Source organism: Citrus clementina, unplaced genomic scaffold (assembly GCF_000493195.1).
Source record: "Citrus clementina cultivar Clemenules unplaced genomic scaffold, Citrus_clementina_v1.0 scaffold_6, whole genome shotgun sequence".
Lineage (NCBI taxonomy): Eukaryota > Viridiplantae > Streptophyta > Magnoliopsida > Sapindales > Rutaceae > Citrus > Citrus x clementina.
Genome location: NW_006262139.1, coordinates 18,510,450 through 18,529,714, shown reverse-complemented (window position 1 = coordinate 18,529,714; position 19,265 = coordinate 18,510,450). Strand labels below are relative to the sequence as shown.

At 32.6% G+C, this 19,265-nt stretch overlaps 3 protein-coding genes across 5 annotated transcripts; 1 reads left to right on the top strand and 2 right to left on the bottom strand.

The window, feature by feature from the left end:
• Positions 1 to 3,674: 3,674 nt before the first annotated feature.
• Positions 3,675 to 4,355, top strand: LOC18039175 (36.4 kDa proline-rich protein). Its single transcript, XM_006429726.2, has one exon. The coding sequence runs from the start codon at positions 3,675 to 3,677 to the stop codon at positions 4,353 to 4,355; it is 681 nt and encodes a 226-aa protein (XP_006429789.2).
• Positions 4,356 to 10,491: 6,136 nt separating this feature from the next.
• On the bottom strand, positions 10,492 to 12,127 carry LOC18039174 (extensin). Of its 2 annotated transcripts, XM_024182163.1 has the most exons (2): positions 11,147 to 12,127; positions 10,492 to 11,110 (listed from the first exon to the last, which is right to left on the bottom strand). In XM_024182163.1, the coding sequence occupies exons 1-2, from the start codon at positions 12,048 to 12,050 to the stop codon at positions 10,749 to 10,751; spliced, it is 1,266 nt and encodes a 421-aa protein (XP_024037931.1). In that variant the 5' UTR covers positions 12,051 to 12,127; the 3' UTR covers positions 10,492 to 10,748. The 2 variants fall into 2 exon arrangements, with proteins under 2 accessions (XP_024037931.1, XP_006429788.1); XM_006429725.2 differs by having other exon boundaries at positions 10,492 to 12,127.
• Positions 12,128 to 14,070: 1,943 nt separating this feature from the next.
• LOC18037978 (WW domain-binding protein 11) lies at positions 14,071 to 17,369 on the bottom strand. 2 transcript variants are annotated; one of them, XM_024181861.1, is made up of 3 exons: positions 17,216 to 17,369; positions 16,382 to 17,122; positions 14,071 to 14,195 (listed from the first exon to the last, which is right to left on the bottom strand). In XM_024181861.1, exons 1-3 carry the CDS (start codon positions 17,352 to 17,354, stop codon positions 14,164 to 14,166), a joined length of 912 nt encoding a protein of 303 aa, XP_024037629.1. In that variant the 5' UTR covers positions 17,355 to 17,369; the 3' UTR covers positions 14,071 to 14,163. The 2 variants fall into 2 exon arrangements, with proteins under 2 accessions (XP_024037629.1, XP_006429787.2); XM_006429724.2 differs by having other exon boundaries at positions 14,179 to 14,195; positions 16,378 to 17,122.
• Between the last annotated feature and the right edge of the window lie 1,896 nt (positions 17,370 to 19,265).

Here is a 19,265-nt window from a genome sequence, read left to right as displayed (position 1 = left end):
TTATTTAAGGCAACAATGAATTACCTGTTGCAAAAATTATTATTTAAATAAGAACGTTTATATGTTGCATGTTGTTGAAAATATTTTTTTTTTGTAAAATTCTTTGTTAACTCAATTTAATATGAAATTGGTGAAAATTAAAACATAAATAGGTGCTCATGGAATTTATGCATAAAAGTATTATAACAAATAAATTTTTTGAGGGTATCATTAACTACAATATTTTTTAAAAGTAAAGTAATAGAAAATAATGTGTAATAAATAAAAATTTTCATTTTGTGCGTATGGGTTAAAGCGCGGTAAAAAAGGGGGGAAAAAAAGAGACAAATTGATTTAGTGAAACCCTCGGTTCTCTTTGCAGTACCACTTTACTCTTTCTCTGCCACTAAAGCAAAGCAAGCCTCTCAATCTTCATCGTAATGGCGGCTGCCCACCCAAGGAAATGAGTGTATCAGGTATTCTTCTTTTCAATTTCATTGATAAAGCTCACTTTCACTTCCCTAATTCCATTTAATTAATAATTTACTCTTTCCACCTATTTTGTTTTTAGAAGATTTGGGTCTTCACCCTATACTTCTTCTCACTCAAAATCGCTCGACATCGTCCCATTGTAGATTCATTAATTGTTTGGTAAGCGGCACAATTCTTTATTGCTTGTGGGGTTCATCTGTTATGCATGAATAAAATAAATGTTACTTTTTTTGTGGTGGGTGATTGAAACCAAAAGATTATTTTCTTTTGAAATGCCTGAAGCTAAATATTTTACATGGAAAAGATAATTTTGAAGATTATATTTTATTTTCAAGATAAACTGATTTCAGTAAAAATAATTTAAATGAGTAAATATTACTAGTGAGATGGATAATGATTTTTTTTTTCAATTGAAAGGCACAATTTTAATCTCTTATTGGCGTTGTTGACTTTATGAAACAGATAAGTTACTTCTGTTAATGCCATTAATCTCTGGAATCAGCTGTGACATTTTAGGATCTGATTATAGAGCAAACTTGAGGTACTGTTTCCCCCTTGTATAATTAAAATTCAAAATGGATTTCTCTTTTGGAAAAGTTACTTACTATGGAGTTTTGAGAGATATATTAGTGCTTGATTACAATACTTTTAGTTCCCTATTTTCAAATGTGACTGAACTAATATAGTTAATGGTGTTAAAGTTGACGAAGGATTCACTTTGGTTAACCTTCACGAGGGACAAAGCCAATTTAGATTTATTATAAGGATAATGAAAAATCAAATTAGTATTTAGTATTGAAAAAACCACAAAGAGGGTTCCAAGATTTATTATTGGCTAGTGAGAGTGATTACATTTTGTTTAGTATAAGTAAGAATTTTTTTTTTTTGGTTCAACTTTAAATTATACTTTTTCATGTTCATATACTTTTTTCTAGTATGTTTATTCCTACATTAATTTTGCTATGTGTTACAAAGTCTTCTAGGCAAGTCGAGATAAATTTAGAGAAAATGCAACTATTCAAGAGGAGAATGGATCATTAGCAACTAGCAATAGGGAAAATGCACACAAACCTCAATCTGACGATAGATGCACCAAAAGACAAAAGAGGTCCAACCAAACTTGGAATGATTCAAGATTGTTCTCCATCATTAAGCATTGAATTTAACGACTATGGCCAGCCAGTAGGTGTAAATTCTTACAAATATGCACTTTTATTAGAGTTATAACATGAGAGCATGTGCTTGTGTGCATTGAAAATTAGCTTTTAGTTGACGGCCAACTATTGGCCATTGGTGCATGTTTATGGAATTACATAGTAATTATCTTTATTTAGAAATGCATTATTTATCTTGAATGCTTGGCATTAAGAACGATGGGTGACTGTTGGAGACAATACAAATCAGAGCTAACAACTAAGATAAAGGAAACCAAAAAAGTACATGACAGAGCAAGTTGCTCTTATTAGGCCAAAAAAGTATAATTTTCAAAGAAGATTGGGCTAATATTGTCAAGTAAAAATTGTCTCCAGAATTTAAAGTAAGCTAGTCCGTTGCATTGCACTTATAGTATCCATGTTAAGTTTCATGTCTATGAAAATTATACATTTTAATATTTGCTGGACAAGCAATAAGCAAGAAGTTTAGAGAAATGAGAAATAATCAGGAAGTTGTATCAAATTGTTTTAAAAAAGGTATGTAGGCATAAAATATTCTTCTTGGGGGTGTGTGTGTGTATAATTATATTCCAAATGCAACAAATGAATATTGATTCAGTTAATCTTTTTGTAGGAGTTTGTGCCTTGAAGATGTTTTTGTTGGAGTGTACATATGCCCTGAACAAGTTTTTGATGCAATTGCTAAATTGAAGAAGCTTTCGTTGGAGATGGTTTTTTTTAAGTTGATATTTATGGAATTGCAACAGCCACTAATGTGTTTTTTTACTAATTTTTTGGGTGTTTGGCTAGATGAAATTTAAACTGATGTTGTAAATTTCTATGGATTAATTGTTATATGGTGTTTTTCATTTTTGCTATGTAATAGAATTTTTATTAATACAAAATGTTGGTGTGACCCTTAGCTGTGATGTGTGCTTATTACTAAGTTTATGAAAACTTATTATAACAAGCCAAATTGTAGAATTAGTTCGCATGAATTTTACATATGGCGGCAGCAATAGTGTAATAAAAATGATAATATTAGTAGTCATGATAATGATAATAATAATTATTAATAATATATTGTTGTTTTTTTGACAACATGCAGGATATGTGGTTTATTGTAAATAAAAATTAGAATTAATGGCGACATTTAGTTGCTTGTTGCTATATAATTTATAGCCACATTCATAGGCTTGTAGTCGAAAGTTTGGAAGCACATGATCTTTTTAACCACAATCATTGTAAGTTGTCATGTGATATTTAACAACGTTCATATATTTTTCAACAACGTGAATTGCGCGTAGTCGAAAGTTACCTACTTTTCGCTACATCAAGAACCGCAACGCTCAGATGCTTGTTGTGATATCCCTTCTACAACACTCTTTGCCTGTTGTCATATACTATTTTTCTTGTAGTGACTAGTAAAAAATACTAACAAAAATATCTCATATTAAGATTAGTTAATAGGTTAAAATATCTAATATTAAGATTAGTTAATGGGCTAATAATATAACTATAAATATTGTTATCATGTAACGGCCCAAAGAAAAATGAAGAAGTGTCCCCGCAAGATGCTTGTTGCTTGCATTCGTCTTCAATGATTGAACAGCTTGCAAATATTCATGTGAAATTGAGAGTACAGGTCCCCACGCCCTTCGAAATTCTAATGCAGAAGTTAGAGTTTTAAGCTTTGCATTTGCTAGAGATTAATTGCAAATTTTACGTTTCAAATTATAAGAACAATACGCTTAATTAACTATACCAATTTGTTGGTTAAATAATCAATCGAATCTTCTTCCTTAAAACGATAATCAATCCCATGTTCCAAGCATTAAAGAAAAAAATATATAATGTCTGTCTATCTGTCCATTCGTGAGTTGGCTTGGGTTGTACTTTGCCCTTAAGTCTATGGATCAACGAATTAAAACTGAAAATTTTTAAAAATCCCAAACTTCCTACTCTCTATAAAAAGGCACTCATTCAATAGTGAATGCATTCCAAACCCTAGCTAGCTAGTTCATTAGAGAGTTTCGAAATTATTTCATCATGGGCAAATATCAATTAACTAGTTTCTTGATTGTCCTCCTGAACTCGGGTGCTTTGCTCTCTTCTTTAGCTTGTGACTGCTCCAAACCAACCCCTCCTCCTCCTTCTTCACCAAATTGTCCCCCACCGCCTCATTCGCCGAGCCCTAAGCCGTCGCCCCCACCACCAAAAGTGAAACCAACTCCTCCTCCTCCGGCTGTAAAACCACCACCCCCACCAAAGGTGAAAACCACTCCTCCTCCTCCAGTTGTAAAACCACCACCACCACCAAAGGTGAAACCCAGTACTCCTCCTCCTCCAGTTGTGAAACCACCACCACCGCCAAAGGAAAAACCAACTCCTCCTCCAGTTGTAAAATCGCCACCAACACCACCAAACGTGAGATACCCACCGCCACCAAATCAACAAAAAACTTGTCCCATTAATGCTCTCAAGCTTGGTGCATGCGTCGATGTTCTTGGTGGTTTAATTCACATTGGTCTTGGCGACAGTGCTAAGGAGAAATGCTGCCCATTGCTTCATGGGCTAGTAGATTTGGATGCTGCAATATGTCTTTGCACTGCCATTAGAATTAAGGCTCCAAATCTCATCAATCTTCTCGTACCCATCTCCCTGCAAGTACTTGTCAACGACTGTGGCAAGTATCCACCAGCAGGATTTCAGTGTCCACCCATTAATTAATTGGTGACGCCCCACGCATATGCAGTTTCTGAGGGAAATATACATACATACATATATATATTAATTGACCATATTAATATTTTATATGTTACTAGTTTCGTTTATTTTCTCATAAAAGAATGACAATAACGTGTGAGAGCTTCAAGTTCGTATAATACTTGAAGACACATTCATGTCTCGATGTAATAATTGCATGTCTTGTTCAATATTGATCCCTTGTTGCTCGTGAATCTAATATAAATATTGTAGAAATTAATATTTATTAAATGAAGTTGTAAGGCTTTTTTAATATTTATTAAATGAAGTTATAAGGCTTTTTTAATATTTATTAAATGAAGTTGTAAGGCTTTTTTAATATTTATTAAATGAAGTTGTAAGGCTTTTTTAATATTTATTAAATGAAATTGTAAGCCTTTTTTTTTCTTATTTGAGTTGTAGTTTCTCTTCGATCTCTATTATGTTCACGGATTAAGATCTGTTGATCTGAACTTCTTCTAAATAAAAATTTATGTCTATTACTACATGACATGTGGAATAAGATTATTAAAAGGCCATGAATGCTTAGATCAGGAGATGACTAATCCTTATATTTACACTGTATTTTGAAAGTGCTATCATTACAATATGAAATAAAAACTGCAACCCTTTTATACCTTATCTAATCAAAATATAAGACTTTTATTGGTGGTTATTAAATACGAATGTTAAACTAATTAAATATTTATTATACAATATTGTTATACCAGCACTCTTATATATATATATAAGAGTCAGGAGGGTTCAAACCATGCTAGAGTCGTTACTCAATTAATTGATATAAATACAATATGTATAAATACTTTGTTGCAATCAAAATCTTTTATCACTCTTATTGAAATTATATAAACGCCCAAGATTGTTTCATTGGCATAATTGGCAAGATGAGTTTAACATTGAATGAAAAATTTAGTAGGTTGGCTCATGTATAAACTATAAGAGTTGATTGTTTCGTAAGGCTACCTCTGCTGCTAATTTTTTGGTTAATTGGGTGTGGTCTCATCTAGTCAGTGTTTCTTATGTCCTTCAGATCTTCCTACAAACTTATCTGGTATTCTCCATTTGGATGCATAGACTGTTTCTCACATAAGATGTTGGCATTTATGGTTTTCCTTTTATTTTTGTTGTCTTTATTCTTTTTTGGTTATTCGTGTGTATTTTTAGTTACTCTCGGAGGTTTTGGTTTATGTCCCCGTCCTTGTGTATTCGCTTCATTTTATGATTTATATTACAGGTAGGGGTCCCGCCTAACCAGTTGACTATTGGTATCCCTTTATTAATCTCATAAAACTCTGTTTATATTATATTACATATTTAAGGACAAATATTAATAGAATTAAGATTAACCCACTTACATTTTCTCCCTCTCTTTGCAATTTACTTTACTTGCACAGTAATTCTATAACCGAAAACAAAATTCTTGTAATAAACATAGCAACCAAAATTAGGATACAACATAATGGAAAATAAATTAAATAAAAGAGTGATAATACAGCCACAAATTCTTGTACAAACTTATCTTGCACAAACTGATGTGGCATTAATTCATTGGTTGAATGAAAATATAAAATAATAGAAATAAATCATGTGGGTCAAGAGATATTTAATTTAACCAATTTTATCATGCCACATCAGTTTGTATAAAATAAGTTTGTACAAGAGTTTGCAACTATATCATTATTCTAAATAAAATTTTATCCCACTTCAAATAATTTTGAGGATTCTCAAACTAATCGCTCCACCCAAAGCTTATATGTATAATAAGCTTTTTTCTTACTTTTTCTAAGTATAAGGTTTTTCTTACTTTTTCTTTTAGATTTTTTTATAGAAATTAAATAATAAAGAAAGTTTGAAGAGAAGAATACAAATATTAAGACTTCAAGAGTGAGAAAATTATTAGAACTTGAAATATTTATAAATGAAATGAGTGTCTATTTAAGGGGAAAAAAAGATTATCTTTGCCACTAAATAGAATATAATTGAAAATGAAATTTCTAAGAGGATTTTTTTAGGGTGCCAATGAGGACATACTAGATCGCCATGGCCCATACTTATAGCCCACCCCCTACGCCCCAAAAGAAAAAGGAGTATTGTTATTAACACCCCCACAAAAGTATTTATAAACCCCTTTTCAATTGAAAATACATAAATAACCCAAGTTAAAATTATTTTTTTCAATAAAAATTCAACTAAACACTTATATAATTTTTTTAAAAATCAAAGCCCCACATTTTTATAATCTATAATTATCACTCAAAGATTATTCCTTATATATAACTATAGTCAATGGGCCGTGCCGCCACCAACTGTCGGCCCACAAGGGCTCATGGGCCGGCACGGCACGGCCCACTAAATTGGTGGGCCGTGCCGTGCCGTGCCGTGCCTACCTTTTTTTCAGTTGAGCCCGGCACGAGCCCGCTCGTGCCGTGCTCGTGTCGTGCCGTGGGCCGTGCCCAAAAAAAGCCCACCAACTTTTTTTTTTTTTTGCGTGCTTAAAAAAGCCTACGTGCTTGATGTGCTTTATTCAAGCCCACATGCCTGACGTGCTTTTTTAAGCCCACCAACATCATAATAATAATAATAATAATAATAATAATAATAATAATAATAATATTCATAATCATAATCATAATCATAATCATATTATTTTTTATTAAGAGAGCAATTAACATTTTATTATTAGTTTATCACAATTTCACAACTATATATTTTATTTCACAATAATCAATCATAATTCATAACACAACAATACATAAATTTAATTCCATAGATCATAATAATAATTAATTAAAATTAAAAATACAATCCTCGAATAATCATTACAATAAGTCATAACTACGAAATATTAATATAACAAATCATAGGTCACAACTTATAAGTTATGATTTAATATTAATATGAAAAATATTTTATTATTAATTTTGTAAAAAAATTATTTATAATTTATAATTTATAAATTTATGATATTTATAATTTTATTTATTAAAATCATGATATTTACTTATTTATTTAATAAATTATAAACATAAAAAATTAGAATATTTATTTAAACTAAGATTTAATGATTTAAATTAATTTTTAAAAGTCTATGCTAAAAAATATATTAAAACATTTAATTTCAAGATATTTTACTTTAATTTCATAACATTTTATATTTACTTTTTGTTAAAAAAATTTACTTAGATATATTTTGGCCCACATGCTATTAATGGCTCATGGGCCACGTGCTAGCCCACCAATGAACCGTGCTTACTACGTGCTTTTTCGCGTGCCGTGCTTTGGCCCATCTCTAATCGTGCCGTGCTTTAAGGCCCGCGTGCCTAAAATTCTAGGCCCGGCACGGCCCACGTGTGTGCCGTGCCGTGCCTCGTGCCTCACTAAAACGTGCTCGTGCCGTGCCGTGCCGTACGGACACGTGCCGTGCCCGTGCCGTGCCACGTGCCGCCCGGCCCATTGGCCATCTTTACCTATATATACTAGTAGGTTTTTGGTCTAGAATTTTAAAGTGCGGGAAATATGGTTGACAAAATCTGGATCCGAATTCTGATGTAGGTGCATCTAGATATGTATTTGCATTACATTTATACATCTGGATCTACATCCGAATCCGCAAAAAAATATGTGAATCCGGATACGGGTTATATCCGCAACAGATGCGGGCAAATATTCTGGATACCTAGATCTGCAAAAGTCATAATTCAATAATTTAACATATAATTTAAAAATTCAATAATTTGCCTAATAATGTCAAATAAAATTCAATCATAAGTCAACAATTAATAATTAAACATGAATAACATACAACAACATCATAAAGATCTACAAATACAATTTAACTTTTAATATTTACTTTTAATTTAATTTTTAATTTAAAATAAACTTCAATAATTTACCTAATAATATCAAATAAAATTCAATTATAATTCAACATGAATAGCATACAACAACAACATAAATCGACAAATAATTTTTAATTTTTAATTTTTAATTTAATTTTAATATATATTTTTAATTTAATTTTTAATTTAAAATAAAATTTAACCGGATCCAAATATCCAATTTTTCGGATGCACTTGAAAAGTCAGAAATGAGTAGCTTTTTAAAATTTGATTTTGAAAATCAACTTTATATTGTATACAATTTCATATGTATCGTTATATAAATTATAAAAATCTAAAATTATCCTTATTAATTAGGTAATAAAATCATTAACTTTAAAGAGATTATTATTATTACCAATTATATTGAGATAACAAGATAAAAATAAAATTAATAATATAAAATATTTATTTCTAGTTATCAATTATTATGTATACACAATAATATATATATATACATGCTTATAAATATCTAAATAAATTTTTCTTAACATCTAATTCAATCATTTATATTCTTACAGTAGTTTAACAGTTAAATTTACTAAATATATATATGACTGCTTTTATAACCCATAACATTTTTAAAAATAAATTTTATTAAACATTTAATTGATTTTCTTCACAACTAATAATTTTTACTGTAATACTAATTACAATTATTTTAAAAATTATAGTATTCCCAACAAAACTAGCTCGTCGCCCGTTTTCTTGAAAAAGTTGATGTCTTTTTATATTTTTATCGTAGTCTATCCTAAATACAGTTTCTAAATTTTGCCCCACCACGATGGTAATACCACTGCTTTCCGCTATCGAAAAGAGCTAACTCCATTTAGAGGGGGTTTGTAACTGTTAATAATAAAAGCAATCCTCGCATGTGTTAGTAATTGTGAGAAATCTGAGGGGGTATTGATACCTCTTTCTCGTTGTCTGTATATTCATTTGAATTGTTCCACAATGACTGATACCAAGGATAGAAATCCTTCTGACATTGTGTATCTACATGTTATCAATTTGATAGAAACTTTTTTGGAAAAAAAAAATATATATGTATTATAATTAATTAAGGATTTAAAATAAATAAATAAATAAATAAAGGAGTAGAAAAAAATGAAAAAAAAAATTGTAACAAGAGGATTTTTCAAGAGGTCACTGCTCTCCCTGAACACTTAGGATTAAATTACTTATAAATCATTACCAAGTGTCAACCATCAAATTTTCCCTTTTCTCTGTTAAATCAGGCAACACGTTTCAGAAATGCAAAAAAGGGGGGAAAAAAAAAGGAGGCCAAAAAAACTCCATCGTAATTAAATATTATCTGTAACTTTCACCCAAAGTTTACTGTTTAGGCCACTCGTTTCAACTTTTATTTTTTTATATTTTCTTTAATGATCTACAGTATAACTGTTTGGGAAAAATCAATCACTCCATGATTTTTTTTTTGTTTTTGTGTACGTACAATTAATAACTAGCATGTTAAATCAAGGGATACGGTGATTATCTTGTGTAGCCTAAAACAAAAATTCATTCTTAAAGAGAGCTGTTTAAATTTTATTGGACTGAAATTCATATAATGCTCCATTCCTGCAAAACAATCATTGATTAATCAGTCCGGAAAGAAAATGATAATAATAATAATTCTCTTTCATTGAATAATTACTATAAAGTTTTTATAATAATGCATATCTAATGATTTTGAATCAATAATAAGAGCAATTTCTACTCCACATTATTTAAGGGCAAGGCATAAAATTAAATTAAATTAAATTAAATCAAATCCTATCAAGCGGCACTTTGGGGGAATTCTCTCTCTTTTCGAGGTGAGAAATCACCCCGTCTTCAACTGTTTCAGCTAGTTATTTTTCATTGAACAATTAAATTCATCAAATGAAAGGTTCCATTATTATAATCAATGAATATAAATTCAGTGCTGGTCAAGTTTTATGCTTTTTTTTTAATATAATATTTTATTAATAGCTATTGGATAACAATAAAATTGTGGTTGAATCTGAGTTATGTAGGCGCGAAAATGGATATCATCAAAAGATCAGCGTATCTTATATCAGAATCCAAATGCATAATTAATATTTCTTTCCACGATGATAGTATCTGTTTTGAATTTGTCGGTTGTGATTATTTTTTTTAATGGTCAATTGAGAATTTACTCTCAAAATTATGTGTGATAATAAATTATTTGATGGTTACAACTAATTGGACAACTCAAATAAAATTTGGGTCAAATAAGCGATTATTTGACACCCCATGATCCCAAACTTGCAGATAGTATGGATCCATCAAAACATAGATTTTGCTCCAAAGATAATTGGTTTGATATGCACAAGAGGAACAAAACATATATTAAGACAAACTTCGATATCATGAAGTACTTCCACTTTATGCACTTACATGTCATTATCTTTGACAAAATCTCCAAAACAAACAAGTCGCATTCATCAATTGCATGGCTGGAAAGCGTCACCAATTAGGCAGGACACTGGAATCCGGGCGGCGGATGCTTGCCGCAGTCAATAAGCACTTCAAGGGCGATCGGTATAATAAGATTGATATTCAAAAGCTTAAGTTTAATGGTGGTGCAAAGACATAATGCAGCATCCAAGTCCAGTAGCCCCTGCAGCACGGGGCAGCAAGCGTCCTTTGCACTGCTGCCTATACCGATGTGTATTAGACCGCCCAACACGTCGACGCATGCACCAAGCTTGAGAGTATCAATGGGACAAGTTTGTGATGGTGGTGGAGGGTACGGTCTCACCTTTGGTGGCGGCGGCGGAGGACACGGTGTTCCACTTGGTGGTGGTGGTGGGCTAGGGCTTGGGGTATACGGTGGTGATGGTACATATGGTGGGCTTGGGGTATACGGTGGTGATGGTACATATGGTGGGGTAGGGCTTGGGGTATATGGTGGTGATGGCACATACGGTGGTTTAGGGCTAGGGGTATAAGGTGGTGATGGTACATACGGTGGTTTAGGGCGAGGGGTATAAGGTGGCGATGGGACGTACGGTGGCTTAGGAGTTGGGGTATACGGTGGTTTTGGCACGTACGGTGGCTTAGGGGTTGGGGTGTAAGGTGGTTTTGGCACGTACGGTGGCTTAGGGGTTGGTGTGTATGGTGGTTTTGGCACGTACGGTGGCTTAGGCCTTGGTGTGTACGGTGGTTTTGGCACGTACGGTGGCTTAGGCCTTGGTGTGTAAGGTGGTTTGGGGAAATATGGTGGCTTAGGTGTTGGCGTATAAGGTGGTTTTGGTGCATATGGTGGCTTAGGCCTTGGTGTGTAAGGTGGTTTGGGAAAATATGGTGGCTTAGGGGCTGGCGTATAAGGTGGTTTTGGCACATATGGTGGCTTCGGCCTTGGTGTGTAAGGTGGTTTGGGGAAATATGGTGGCTTAGGGGTTGGCGTATAAGGTGGTTTTGGCGCATATGGTGGCTTAGGCCTTGGTGTGTAAGGTGGTTTGGGGAAATATGGTGGCCTAGGGACTGGAGTATGAGGTGGTTTTGGCACGTAAGGCGGTTTAGGGCTTGGGGAATAAGGTGGTTTAGGAACATACGGGGGCTTGTGCGGTGGTTTGACATGGGGTGGCTTGTGATGCGGTGGTTTGGGGTGGAAAGGTGGCTTTACATGTGGAGGGTGTTTTGGTGGAAATGTTGGGGGACACGGAGGGGGAGGAGTAGGATAAGGGCAATATGGACATGCTAAAGAAGATAGCAACGTACCCAAGTTCAAGAGGAGAATCAAGAAATTAGCTAAAGGATGTTTTCTACCCATCGTGAAAATTAAACTCCCACAACTCTCCGAAGTAGAGAGAGTATTGAATCACGCATGGAGTGAATGAATATGCATGCCTTCTTATAAAGACAAAGGGAAAACAGAAACTAATGGATCAAGCATTATCTTTTTTTTATTTTTCGTAATTTGTCTCGATTTGACAATAGTGCTCGGGGGGGACAAACTCAAATCAGTATTATGCTAGCTAGCTGGCTGTGATAGTTAAACAAATGATATATTGATTTAAGTTGTTTCACTTTCACAATCTGAGATGCAAAACACCTAATCTCCATAGCCAGATCATAAAACTTGTATTCATGAACGTCAATTAATAAAAACCTACTTACATCAGAAAATTTTAGAAAATTTTCTTTTTACAAAAGCATTATCTTTTTACTTTCATGTACTTTACCAAACCTTTGTAAACATATTGACAAAAGCCGACTGTAGTAGGCATGTGGGTTCACTGTCAAGTGTCAACAGGGATTTTCGAGGATACTCTTTTCTACAGTGACCCAACAAGGGATTCAATTAACTCGATCCAGAAAATAGGTACTTGATTGATTTGAGGCCATTTTTAACATTTTGTGCCCTGTTGAGCCCGTGATTGAGAGAGGATATGGCTCAAATTTCAAATTGCATGTGACTCATTAATTAACCCACATCCTCTTTTCTTAGCATTTTTTTTTTAACAGGTCTTTGCATTTAAAAACTATAAGCTGACAAAAAGACATTGAGATCTTTCTTTCTGGACTCAATAATTTTTATTTCGTGCTCGCATAGCAGCCTAGCAAAAGCAAATTAAAATTAATCCATCTACTATCCTTTCCAGCTGGTGTCGGTCACAAATGTACAAAATAATTTTGGCATAGTTTGGTAACTTGCAAGTTGCGACATAATGCATTGAAATTTCAAGGGGCGAGGGCCCATGTACTCTTAATTTTGCATGAAATGTATATGGAAATAGGCCGTGCAATTATTAATGGAAAATTATGCGAGAATGTATTGACATTGGACCCATCTTGTTTTTTCCCTGTGCTTTGGATACCGATTGAACAAAACTTCAAAAGATGTTATGTTTTCTTCGTTTCTCTTCTTTTCAAATTGGACCCCATTGAAGATAGAAATAGACTACGCATACTTCGCTCAGACAGGCTTTAACCCCACTAGCAATAAAAGTACATTGCCACTGCCCTAGCCTTCTTTTATTTATTTATTTTTTTTATTTTATTATCATTTGCTGGATTTTGACGGGGCATGTTAAAAGATTGAGTAATGATATAGTTATAAATTTAGGTATAAATTAATTTTGTACATAAATTGATATGGCGGCATGATAAAATTAGTTGAATTAAATATCTCTAAGTCCACATGATTTATTTTTATTATTTTATATTTTTATTCAACCAATGAATTAATTTCACATCAGTTTATACAAGATAAATTTATACAATAGTTTATAACTGTATCATCACTCTAAAAGATTTGGCATCACATGTCAATTTATTATAGCATAATTCAAATTTCTACTCTCACTTGATATCAAAAGAATATCTAATCTATTCTACCCATATTGATGGAGAAGATTTTTACGCTACTCAATTAAATTGGGAGGTGAACTGCTGAGTTCAGTGTTGCCAATAAATTTATTACTCCATTGGCCGTATCACTTATTAAAAATATGTTAAAATTTTGATTTGTATGTCTTTTTCATCATGAAGTTTCACAGTAATTGTTAGAGAAATTATTTGATCGCCTAAAAATTTATGCTACCATAAAATTAAAAGACAATAATTTTCAGAATTAGTCACAGCTTTACAATATTTCTCTAAACGTAGAAATGACATGAAAGGCTTTGCTACTTTCTTCTAATTTTATGTTCGTGTATCCATCTAAACCGCGAGTGACTGTTCAAACAACTTGACATCTATTTTCTTAATATGATCGGAAAATACAATACTGTATTGTATTCAACATACATAATGAATGCTATACTGAATATTTTTAATTCTCGGTTTGAATTTTTTTTTTAAAAAAAAGAGAAGAAGGGCAAAATAACTAATTAAGTTGCTTAATTACAATGGCTGGGTTACTTGTATGTCTCCTCTCTGTATCAGTTGGAGATGAAATTGCAATCACTGAAACCTGAAAAAATGGACAGATAAGGGTTTGGAAATTAATACATACTACATAACAATATTATGAAATTTAGGCACAATATAATCTTTGTGTTCATTAATATACCCATATATAGAGAATTTGTATTCATATGAACGGTCAAAATGCCTGACAAATTTATTTGTATCGATAGACCAATGAATACAAAATACCAAAAGATAAAATCAAGCTAAGTTTTGTTTTCCGCCAAATGCATATGATTCTGTCTAGATGTTCTATATGTGTCCTACAGACCGACATTTTCTTTTTATTGTTGTTGGAAATGAAAACGTTTTGTCTAGGGATGACAACATTCTCCATGGGTTCATACTCATGGGTCTCCGATTAATTTAGGTTAGGTATTGGTCTTCAAAAGATTTCAAAATTACAAATGAGTATATTTCGAGAATTAGCCCAAGTCCCAAATATATTTTGGATTTAGATACACAAATTTAATTAGGTCCCGAACCCAAAACCAAACTCGAGATATTTTTTTTAAATCAAAATATATTTTAATTTAATCAAATAATAAAAAAATACTCAAATAGTAAAAAAAAAAGAAACAAAACTCTAGATCTAAACTCATTAACTCACGGCCTTGCCGTCTTCGCTGGCATCAATCAAGGTAATTTTATTCCTTTTTCTGTAGCATTTTAACAAATAATATCACTGTAAAATAAAACGAAAAATAAAAATAAATAAGAAGAAGACAAATTAATTGCTTGTGGTTTCATGCACAAAGGGGTCCACGTGATTTACAAAATAGTTCATGCACCAGGGCTCTCGGTTTCCATCCACGAGTCATGAATTTGATTAACAGGGGAAAATGAGATATTATAATTAATCTAAGGTAACGACAAGCATATATGCACAAAATTTTGACTGTTAAATAACTTAAATTCAAGATGAAACACCATGAACTTTGATTATTTAAGATACGGATATTTTTATTTATTAGCTAGTTAAGATGTCAATGTCTTGACAAATGGGCTCTGTAATTAGCTGGCAATAAAATTGATGGGGTTTTTTGTAATTTTCCAGGCGCTAATTATGATTTTAAGCTTAATTAATAATGTCAGAGTAGATTTTGCAGCAAAATATACTTTCACATTAATAGTTTAACATGAAGATCGAAGACAATGTAAGCATGGTTCAGATTTGCAAAATTTATTTGGTTAATGTATTTATTAGGACTTTAGGTCCTGCTACGTTAGGAGTGGCAAAAGGCCCGGGCTGCGGCCAGCCAAGGCCCGCGGGACTAAGGCCCCGCCCGTAAGGAGTGGGCCTGTATAAAGGCTTAGCAAAAAAACTCAGACTTGTATTAATAAAAAATAAATTTAATGTAAATTAAAAAAACTTAAAATATTAAATTATTTTAATTTTTTGTATTAGTATTTATTATTTTATTATGTTGTATTCCTAATATATTTATGTATTGCATTATTATTCTATTATATATTAGATGATTATCTTTAATTAAAATATATTTTTTTAATAAAAAAATATTTTATAATTAATTTAAAAAAAAAAAGCCCGAGCCCAACCAGTCCAAATTTAGACAGGTTTTTTAAGAGTGTGGACTTTGTTTGAATGATGTGAGCCTGGGCTTCGAAAAGCCCAGCCCAAGCCCACAAATTACCATCCCCATGCTACATAACATGCTTCATATCTTCTGTCTAGATCATGTATATTCCCTACTACCAACATCTTGATATCTTTTTTTTTTTATATATAGTTTTTATTGTTAAATTTAGAAGTTCAAGTAGCCATTACTCAATTAATATTGAATTTTTTTTTTCTTCTATACCTGGTGGGATAAGCCTCCGGTTCTTATTTGTAAAAGTTTATATGAAGATTATTAGAATTTAGACAGGTACCAATCCTCTTAATCAATTTAACTGTCTTTTTATTTTGTATTTCTTTTTCTATTTCAATAAGGTTATGCACTTATACAAACTCTAAAAAAAAGCAATTCTTATATTTTTGTCGCTAAATGTTCTCACTTTTTAAAATTCAGATGTGAGACTAAACAATATTATTTTATTACATAAGTCAAAGTTGAGTTAAAATTCATATTAGTATGATGTTGACCCATCTCAAATCTATATTTTAAAATTTGTAAGTGGAAACGTTTATACTCTCTTTTGTGTAAAAATATTATTGACCGGACTTACTTGGATCAGTTGTGACAAGCATGGCAATCCCACCAAAATCACAAGTTCCTCCACGATTCTTTGTCTTCTGCCAGTAGCTATTGAAAGCATAAGAAGCATGTGCAACCAAAGTATTGGGCTGAAAGCACGACCCATTGGTCTGAATAGGCTTGCAATCCGCTCCTGTTCCGCATGCATAATCCATGGCCTCTTGAATTATCGAGTCAGGCACTGTGGGCTTGGCAACACACCAGACCGGAAACCGAGGATTTTGATGCGGCGGCGGTGGCGGTCCAGCCGGTGGTGGGTGAGCCATTGGAGGTTGATAGACTGGCGAGCCAGGAGCGAGTTTTGGTGGGCTTGGCCCATAGGGTGGCGGGGTACGAGTTCCAGTGCTAGGTGGGCTTGGCACATATTGTGGTGGGCTTAGACCAGGTGAAACTGCGGGAACGCCTGTGCTAGGTGGGCTTAGACCTGGCGAAACTCCAGGCGGGCTTTGAAAAGGAAGATTGGGCGTAGATGGTGGGTATATACAAAATGGGGCAGGGATATTGTTATGAGGAGAAGAAAGCGGAGCTATTGATTCAAGAGGTGGAAAAGAAAATGGAGCGCTTAGGCCATTTGATTCAGCCCTTGAAAGATAAAAGTTTTTATGGATGTTAACGCGACTCGATAACTTTGGTTTTTTCATGGGTTTGTGGATTGAATTTCGACTGAATTCGGGCCCTTGAAAGCTTGAAAATTGCACAACATGTCTTGCATCTGCATAAAGAAATCATAGATAAATCAGCACTAGCGGCCTAGCAATGGAATAAACAATTGAAAAATAAAGCATTTAGGAATAAAAAAAAATACCAGTGAGAGTGAAGAAGTTGGTGGCTGAGATGAAAACGTAAGCAACTAAAACAAAGAATCTGATAGAAATCTTTCTCGGCTCCATGGCATGCATAAACTGTATATTGCAGGTAGCTCCAGTTGGGATTTTCCGCTTCATGAATCTCCACTATAATACAAGCACTGGGGGATATAAATACAGGAAACTGAGCGAGGCAAAAAGCAATCCATAACAGGAAAAGAGACAGTATCTTTTTATCTCTTATCGTATCCTTTTCTTTTTTTATATATTATTTGCTGGGAATTTATGCTTGCTTGGAAGATGAGTAAAATCTTGAAATCATTTTTTATTTTATTTCTTGTTTCTGCTTTTTGTTTTGCTTGCTTTCTACTCAAAGAGCTGACCTCTCTAACTCTCGGATGATGTAATGCGGAAAAAATTCTCGGAGGAATTAAAGTTCTAAGGGACAAGTCATCAAAAAGCAGGTTTCAACGAAGCTTTGGTGCAGTAGTGTCTCCCTCCGACTACCTTCTTTTTTTTTTTTTTTTTTTTTAAATTTCTGCTAAAGGAATCAAATTACATCATAAAATCATTTCATATACTGTCTTAGAACTTCTTCGATCCACCACGACTAATCTTGAAATATTATTTCCGAAATGGGAAGAGAAAACGCCATTCCACTTGCGAATTTTGAGTTCATCTCAATTATCTGCCGCCTAAACTTAATTAGGCCTAAACTTAATTACGCTAAGATATAAAGTTTGTGCGCACCCAACAGATCTCAAGTAATAATGAACAAATTACTTGTGATATAAATTAGGGTCCGGCTATGTTAGAACCATTTTAAGTTAGAGTATCAGTTCATAATCATACGATCAAAGTTATGATGAATTTTTTTATTATTTATTATTTATTACTTTACGTATGTGGTTGTGAATCATATTCTATTTTAAAACAACTCCAAGGTAGCTATAACTTACAAATTATTGTAGCATTATTGTTAGAAAGAAAATTTAGATTATATCTGTAATCATTGCCCAATTTTACCAAATTTAAAAAATACAGCCCCTATAACACCTCAATTCCAATTCCCAAACATAACTTATCAATTTTAAGCCTGTTTCCTTTGGCATTTGTCCGGGGTTAAGCATTTGAACAAGAGCTCCATGATTGATATTACACGCACTTATATATACAGGAAAACATTATTGAATTGTATTTAGTGCGGCCCTTGCAACTTTTCGGCGGATTTAACATTTTTTCATAAATTATTTGCCATCACATCTCCAACGGTAACCTTTTCCGCTGTTCTGCCCCGATAAAACATTTTCTCAAAGCTTGCGTCAAAGTTTGGCACGTGGGCTGTGCCATACCAAACATCGAATATCAAGGATGTGAATTTTGCTATTTTGATTAATTTATGCACTTAATTAATATCATGAATGTCACTAATAGTAATCAACTAATCACATACATCCCATCTAATTAAACTTATATCCTCCAAAGTTAACATCTTAATTTTGTACAATTGTTTTCTAAATATTTTGATTACCCAAATAATAATAATAATAATTAACAATGACAAGAACCAAAAAAAGAAGAAGAAAGTAATAGCCAATGGTCATGTAGCCGGTGGGCCATTGGTAATGAAGCTTTGCTTCAGGTCCTAATTTTAAGTTAAGATTTTTATTATTATTATTTTTTCCTCATCTGGGTAGAGGTAAATAATTTATTCCTCAAACCGGAGTAAGATAAATAAATCCTTAAATATTAGTGGGGAAAAAATGTATAAATTTTTTTGAGCTGGGCCATGATAAAATTAATCTTAAATTATTCTTCAATAATTATAGGTTTAAATATTTGTAGACACATCATTGTAACATTAATATTTAAAAAAATAAAATAAAATAATAGCAACATTGCTGCTATTTGAATGTGTCTGAATATAAATATTTAAACGACATATTTTTTTTTTCAATATTTGAATATAAGTGATATTTTATTTATTTTTATAAATAAAAAAATCTTAAATATAATTATCTAACATTTATATCCTTACAAATCAAAACA

Bases quoted from the DNA above. Each gene is read 5' to 3' on its own strand.
- LOC18037978 (XM_024181861.1), bottom strand. From the start codon at position 17,354: ATGAAGCGGAAAATCCCAACTGGAGCTACCTGCAATATACAGTTTATG. The intron at 17,123-17,215 runs GTATTTTTTTTT...TTCTTTATGCAG, and splicing joins CAACTTCTTCACTCTCACTG to ATGCAAGACATGTTGTGCAA. The intron at 14,196-16,381 runs GTAAGTCCGGTC...CCATTTTTTCAG, and splicing joins GCTTGTCACAACTGATCCAA to GTTTCAGTGATTGCAATTTC.
- LOC18039174 (XM_006429725.2), bottom strand. From the start codon at position 12,050: ATGGGTAGAAAACATCCTTTAGCTAATTTCTTGATTCTCCTCTTGAAC.
- LOC18039175 (XM_006429726.2), top strand. From the start codon at position 3,675: ATGGGCAAATATCAATTAACTAGTTTCTTGATTGTCCTCCTGAACTCG.